At 42.1% G+C, this 7,577-nt stretch overlaps 1 protein-coding gene across 1 annotated transcript; it reads left to right on the top strand.

Moving 5' to 3' along the window:
• Positions 1-4,866: 4,866 nt before the first annotated feature.
• TLR10 (toll like receptor 10) lies at positions 4,867-7,302 on the top strand (the record flags this gene model as incomplete). Its single annotated transcript, XM_079708202.1, has 1 exon — positions 4,867-7,302. One exon carries the CDS (start codon positions 4,867-4,869, stop codon positions 7,300-7,302), a length of 2,436 nt encoding a protein of 811 aa, XP_079564328.1.
• Positions 7,303-7,577: the final 275 nt, after the last annotated feature.

The raw sequence follows: 7,577 nt of genomic DNA, 5'->3' as shown, positions 1-7,577 counted from the left end.
GGCAGGTGGATTCTTAACCACTGCACCACCAGGGAAGCCCAAAATGGCCTCTTTAGATTAGGTGGTCAAATCAGGTTCCTTAGAGGAGATAAACTTTAAGCCAAGACCTAAATGATAAGAAAGATCCAGCCAAGGAAGGATGGGAGAAGAGCATCCCAAGCTGAGGGAAAAACTAGGGTAAAGGCCCTGAGGTTGGGTCAAGCATGATATGGCCAAGGAACAAAGAGAGGGGCAGTATGATTGGTGTGCAGAGGGTCAGGAGAAGAGTTATATGAAAAGAAATCCCAGAAGGAATCAAGACCAGCTCCTGGGAGACGTTATAATCCAGTATTGGGAGTTTGGATTTCATTCTAAGTGCAATAGTACATTAGGTAGGACATAGGCAGGGTGCTGTAACAAGTGACCCCAAAATACAGTGGCTTCAACAAGACAGTGCTCAACATAATGGCTCAATCCATGTCAATCCTTGTAAGTAACTGACCTAAAACCTAAGCTGGGTGGCACTTGCAGACTTATTCACTGGATTCCTTGAACTGTGTATAAGGAAACGTTAAAGACTCAGTATGACGTAGTGAGCTATAATTTCATTGATTAATGTATTATAGTGTATTTTGAAAATAGATTTATCTTGACTCACCCTAGAGAGACAAGATAGCAGAGTGGCTAAGAGCCCAGGCTCTGCACTCACCAAGGGTTAAGTTGTGACTGTGAGGCAGTTACAGGGCCTCTCTGAGAGCCACCTTCTCTACCTGTAAAGGCTGAACAGTGATAGCACCTACCTTACAAGGTGGTGGTTGTAGGAATCAATCTACAGAAAGTCAGTGAATGGTAGTTGTTATCCAAACTATCCAAACTACTGAGGCAGTAGGTGGCTACTGCCTCATTTGTATGAGAGTCAATATGGCGTGGAGATGCTACCAGACATGCTGAATAAATGTGTAGATTCATCAAACAGAACAATTACTCAGGTCATCTTAAATGTGGGTATGGATTAAAATTATGGTATTGGCAACAAATTTATTTTGCTGGATTCCTAAAATCTGGAAAATAACCATGGACATAACATTATATCACAGAGACTCTTTTTTTTTTTTTTTTTTTTTGCGGTACTGGTCTTCTCACTGTTGTGGCCTCTCCCGTTGTGGAGCACAGGCTCCGGACGTGCAGGTTCAGCGGCCATGGCTCATGGGCCCAGCCGCTCCGCGGCATGTGGTATCCTCCCAGACCGGGGCACGAACCCGTGTCCCCTGCATTGGCAGGCGGACTCTCAACCACTGCGCCACCAGGGAAGCCCCGAGACTCTTTTTTTATGTTGATATTTGTTCTTATTTTGATCATTGGATGGTATATTAAATGTTACAGAAAAAGATGACCAAGAAAGGGCTGCATGGGATGGACTGGAGGAAACAAACATGGAGGGACTATCTCAGTGGAAAAGTGAAAGGCCAGTTCTGGGCTCGCCCCTCCTCAGCCCTACCCCCAACCAGTGCCTTTCATGGTCCTCTTCCACTGAGGGCACAATGGACAAGGAATATCAAAAATCACCATTCTCTCTTCACACTCACGTCACAGGATGCTTGACATGACATTTCTGTTTCCCTTTTCCTATTTTCTATGAAACAATTTAATAAAGTATTTTCATTTGTAAGTTATCTTAGGAAATATCAACATGTTTTCTAGAATTTCTTCGCTTCAACAAGAACAACCACAACAATAAAACCAGACAGGTTCTAGAGAAAGAAAAATCCAGATGAGAGTGAGTAATATTCCAGGTATCCCTTTGTGTTAGCTCTGCCAGTTTTTCTCCCCACCATCCCTGCATGGGTGCATACACACACACACACACACACACACACTCACACAGCTTCTCAGAACAATGGGACAGCATGAACAGTACAGAGAAGTCTCACTACACCGTGAGTTTGCCTCTTGTTCCGCCTGCTTGTCTATGGGAGTGACCAGTCTGAGGGAGAATGAGGGTCAATGCGTATTAAACACATGCGAGTAGAAGCAGGAAAACTCTCACCACTGCTAGTTACCTTCCCTTGTGTTTTCAGAGTGCCTGGTGTGGGAGGACGTAAAGTTGAAGAATTTACTAATTTAATAGTAGAATCTAACCACTTCTCACCACCTCCCTCTCTACCTTCTTTCTTGCATGAATTATTCCCTAGTGTCCCGGGGATCTTCCCTGCCAGGCTTGTGCCCTTCCAGTCATTTCCAACAGACAAGCAGAGGACTCATTAAGATGTACGTCAGAATCTGCCACTCTATTCTACATGCTGTACTGGTTTCTTATTTCAGTCAGAGGAAAATCCCCATCCTTACAAGGTCTGACATCTTCAATCCACCTCACCCAATTCCACAAGTCATTCCTCACATTTTCCAAACATGCCCCCGCCCCCACCATCAGGTCCCTGAACTTGTAGCTGCTCTCTCTCTCCAGAATACTCTATCCCCAGACAACAAGTGGCTCACTTCCTCACTCCGTTTAGATCTTTGCATGAAGGTCCTGTGAGGCCTTTTTAGACCATCCTGTACAAAATATCTCTCCCCAGTCACCCTCAGGTCCTCTCATTTAGTTACTTTCTTTCTAGCCCTGATCACCACCTAACAGATAAATTTATTATTTTGTGTATAGTCTCTCCTTTCTTACCCCTTACTAGAATATAAGCTGAGTCAGAAGAGAAATTCTATCTGTTCTATTCACTGTTATATCCTCAGTGGCTAGAAAAAGTGCCTGGCAGAGTAGGTACTCAGTAAATATCTTGAATAATAATAAGAAATTCTTAGTTCTCCAACCACCTCTGTTCTGTGTCTAATCAAACACTTGAAGCCTGATTCTTCTCTCAAAATCCTCAGAATTCTGCATCCATGAGTTTCTTCATCTATAAAATGTGGGTAATAGTACTTCTCTCCCAGAGTTTTGTGATGGATAAGTGAGATAATATACGTGAAGGGTTTAGTATATCTCTTAGCACATCAAAACGCTTCAAGAAATGGAAATTGTTTCTATCATTATCGCTATTTGGCAGTGATCCAGATTGCTTTTGCCACCAACCTAAAGACATATGGAGGCGCAAGGACAGGAACCATTCTGTTTATTTCCGTGTTTTGGACTTTCTATACACATGGGTAAGTGTTACTGAAAGTCAGATATTCACTCAAGAGACTCTCTATGTTCACAAATACAAAGTTGAAGAACAACTTCATGGCATTAATTCAGGGGCCCACAGCATTCAGTGATGAAGAATTACTTTCACTGAGAACTTATGTTCACACAAAAACCTGTACACAGATATTTATAGCAGCTTTATTCATAATTGCTAAAACTGGGAAGCAACCAAGATGTCCTTCAGTAGGTGAAAGGATAAACTGGGGTACATCCAGACAATGAAATATTATTCAGTGCTAAAAAGAAATGAACGGTCAAGCCATGCAAAGACATGGAAGAAACCTAAGTGCATATTACTAAGAGAAAGAAGCCAATCTGAAAAAGGAACATATTGTATGATTCCAACTATATGTCATTCTAGAAAAGGCAAAACTATGGAGACAGGGCTTCCCTGGTGGCACAGTGGTTGAGAGTCCGCCTGCCAATGCAGGGGACACGGGTTCATGCCCTGGTCTGGGAAGATCCCACATGCCGCGGAGCGGCTGGGCCCGTGAGCCATGGCCGCTAAGCCTGCATGTCCGAAGCCTGTGCTCTGCAACGGAAGAGGCCACAACAGTGAGAGGCCCATGTACTGCAAAAAACAAAAACGAAAACAAAAACAAAAACAAAAAAAACTATGGAGACAATAAAAAGACAAGTGGTTGCCAGCGGTTTTGGGGTGGGCGGAGGATGAATTGGCATAGAGGATTTTTAGGGAAATGAAAATACTCTGTATGATACCATAATGATGGATACACATCATTATGTATCCATAATGTATCCAAGCCCTTAGAATGTACAACACCAAGAGTGAATGATAGCATAAACTATGGACTTTGCATGATTATGAGGAGTCAGTGTAGGTCCATCAATTGTAACAAATGCACCACTCCGGTGGGTGTGTTGATAATGGGGGAGACTGTGCATGTGTGGAGGCAGGAGGGATATGGAAAATCTCTGTATCTTCCTTTCAATTTTGCTGTGAATCTTAAACTGCTCTAAAAAAAAAATCTTAATTTTTAAAAATTTCTTTTCATTTTCTTAAAGCTTTCAGGCTATCAAAAGGGGATGTGGGGCTTCCCTGGTGGCGCAGTGGTTGAGAGTCCGCCTGCCGATGCAGGGGACGCGGGTTCGTGTCCCGGTCTGGGAAGATCCCGCATGCCGCGGAGTGGCTGGGTCCGTGAGCCATGGCCGCTGAGCCTTGCGCGTCCGGAGCCTGTGCTCCGCAACGGGAGAGGCCACAGCAGTGAGAGGCCCGCGTACCACAAAAAAAAAAAAAAAAAAAAAAAAAAAAAAAAAAAAAAGGGGATGTGGCAGGGGGGTGTTGAATATGACCTAGCAACGCAGTTCCTAATTTGAACTGGGTGAGAGGAACTTCTGCCAACTATTATATATCTATCTCCCTTCTGGGAATCCTGACTTGCCTCAGTGATGGGGGTGTGACAGAATACCTGGCTTGGAAATCTATGAGCCAAGTTCTGAGATCAAGTCAAAGACTCAATAAATGGGTTGGAACCCTAATCCAAATTCTTGGTGAATATAGTCAGATGTTGGCATTAAAAAAAAAAAAATCCTACGGGGTTTAACAAATCACATAACCACTTAACATTATATGTTGTCTTTCCAGGATTTGAACTCACCTTCCTCATTCATATGAGGTGATGTGTGAAAAAAGTCATCTGAGGTGAACCAGTGATAAAATCCTCAGAATTACAATGAAACATATCAGAAGCATTTACGTATTTTGTAGTATTGTTACGTTAGTGCATAGTGGGGCTTCAAAGCTGCCAGAAGAAACAGAATTGACTACCAACTGCTCCAACACGTCTTTAAGAAAGGTTCCTGAAGACTTGACCCCAACCACAACCATACTGGATTTGTCCTACAACCTCCTTTTTCAACTCCAGTGTTCAGATTTTCATTCCTTCTCTAAACTGAAAGTTTTGATTCTATGCCATAACAGAATCCAAGAGCTGGATATCAAGACCTTTGAATTCAACAAGGAGTTAAGATATTTAGATGTGTCTTACAACAGACTGAAGAGTGTAACTTGGTTCTCACTGGCAGGTCTCAGACATTTAGATCTGTCCTTCAATGACTTTGACACTGTGCCTACCTGCGAGGAGACTGGCAACATGTCACACCTGGAAATCCTAGGTTTGAGTGGGGCAAAAATACAAAAATCAGATTTCCAGAAAATTGCTCAGTTGCATCTAAATACTGTCTTCTTAGGATTGAGAACTCTTTCTCATTATGAAGAAGGTAGCCTGCCCATCTTAAACACAACAAAACTTCACATTGTTTTACCAATGAACACAAATTTCTGGGTTCTTTTGCGTGATGGAATGAAGACTTCAAAAATATTAGAAATTACGAATATAGATGGCAAAAGCCAATTTGCAAGTTATGAAACTCAGCAAAATCTTATTTTAGAGAATGCCAAGACATCCATTCTGTTACTTAATAAAGTTGATTTACCCTGGGATGATCTTGTGCTTATCTTCCAATTTGTTTGGCATACGTCAGTAGAATACTTCCAGATTCAACATGTGACTTTTGGAGGTAAGGTTTATCTTGACCATAATTCATTTGACTACTCAAATACTGTAATGAGAACTATAAAATTGGAGAATGTACATTTCAGAATTTTTAATATCCCACAGGAGAGAGTCTACTTGCTTTTTACCAAAATGGATATAGAAAACCTGACAATATCAGATGCGCAAATGCCTCACATGCTGTTCCCTATATATCCTACAAGATTCCAATATTTAAATTTTGCTAACAATATCTTAACAGACGACGTGTTTAAAAAATCTATCCAACTGCCTCATTTGAAAACTCTCATTTTGAAGGACAATAAATTGGAGACACTTTCCTTAGTGAGTTGCTTTGCTGGCAACACATCCTTGAGGCACTTAGATCTGAGTGAAAATCTGTTACAACATGAAAATGATGAAAATTGCTTGTGGCCAGAAACCTTGATCACCATGAACTTGTCATCCAACAAATTTGCTGATTCTGTTTTCAGGTGCTTGCCCAGAAATATTCAAATACTTGACTTGAATAATAACAAAATTCAAACTGTCCCTAAAGACATTATTCACCTGACATCCTTGCGAGAGCTAAATCTTGCATTTAATTTTCTAACTGATCTTCCTGGGTGCAGTCATTTCAGAAGACTCTCAGTTCTGAACATTGAAATGAACTTAATTCTCAGCCCATCTCTGGATTTTTTCCAGAGCTGCCAGGAAGTTAAGACTCTAAATGTAGGAAGAAATCCATTCCGATGTACTTGTGAATTAAGAGATTTTATCCAGCTTGAAAAATACTCAGAGGGCATGATGGTTGGGTGGTCAGATTCATACATCTGTGAATACCCTTTGAATCTAAAGGGGACTCAGTTAAAGGATGTTCATCTTCCTGAAGTATCTTGCAACACAGCTTTGTTGATTGTCACCATTGTTGTTATCATGCTAGTTCTGGGGACAGCTGTGGCCTTCTGCTGCCTCCACTTTGATCTGCCCTGGTATCTCAGGATGCTAGGTCAATGGACACAGACATGGCACAGGGTTAGGAAGACAACCCAAGAACAGCTCAAGAGAAATATCCAATTCCATGTGTTTATTTCATACAGTGAACATGATTCTGCCTGGGTGAAGTATGAATTGATTCCCAATATAGAGAAAGAAGATAGTTCTGTCCTGATTTGCCTTCATGAGGGAAACTCTGACCCTGGCAAGAGCATTACTGAAGATACTATAAACTGCATTGAGAAAAGTTATAAGTCCATCTTTGTTTTGTCTCCCAACTTTGTCCAGACGGAGTGGTGCCATTATGAACTCTACTTTGCCCATCACAATCTCTTCCATGAAAGTTCTAATTACATAATTCTTATCTTACTGGAACCCATTCCGCTCTACTGTATTCCTACCAGGTATCCTAAGCTGAAAACTCTCATGGAAAAGAAAGCATACTTGGAATGGCCCAAGGATAGGCGTAAGTGTGGCCTTTTTTGGGCAAACCTTCGAGCTGCTATTCGTGTTAATTTATTAGAAACCAGAGAGATGTGTGAACTGCAGACATTCACAGAACTGAATGAAGAGTCTCGAGGTTCTGCAATCTCTCTGATAAGAACAGATTGCCTATAGAGTCCCACCCACCCCTAGGAAAATTGGGACCTGAATATACTGTTAGGATATAAATTGATACAACCTTTATGATGGCAATTTGGCAATTTTTTTTTTTTTTTTTTTTTTTTTTGCGGTACGCAGGCCTCTCACTGTTGTGGCCTCTCCCGTTGCGGAGCACAGGCTCCGGACGCGCAGGCTCAGCGGCCACGGCTCACGGGCATAGCCGCTCCACGGCATGTGGGATCTTCCCGGACCCGGGCACGAACCCGTGTCCCCTGCATCGGTAGGCGGAC

Source organism: Hyperoodon ampullatus (assembly GCF_949752795.1).
Source record: "Hyperoodon ampullatus genome assembly, chromosome: 1".
Lineage (NCBI taxonomy): Eukaryota > Metazoa > Chordata > Mammalia > Artiodactyla > Ziphiidae > Hyperoodon > Hyperoodon ampullatus.
The sequence above is the reverse complement of the archived record's forward strand: the minus strand, read 5'-3'. Positions and strand labels throughout refer to the sequence as shown.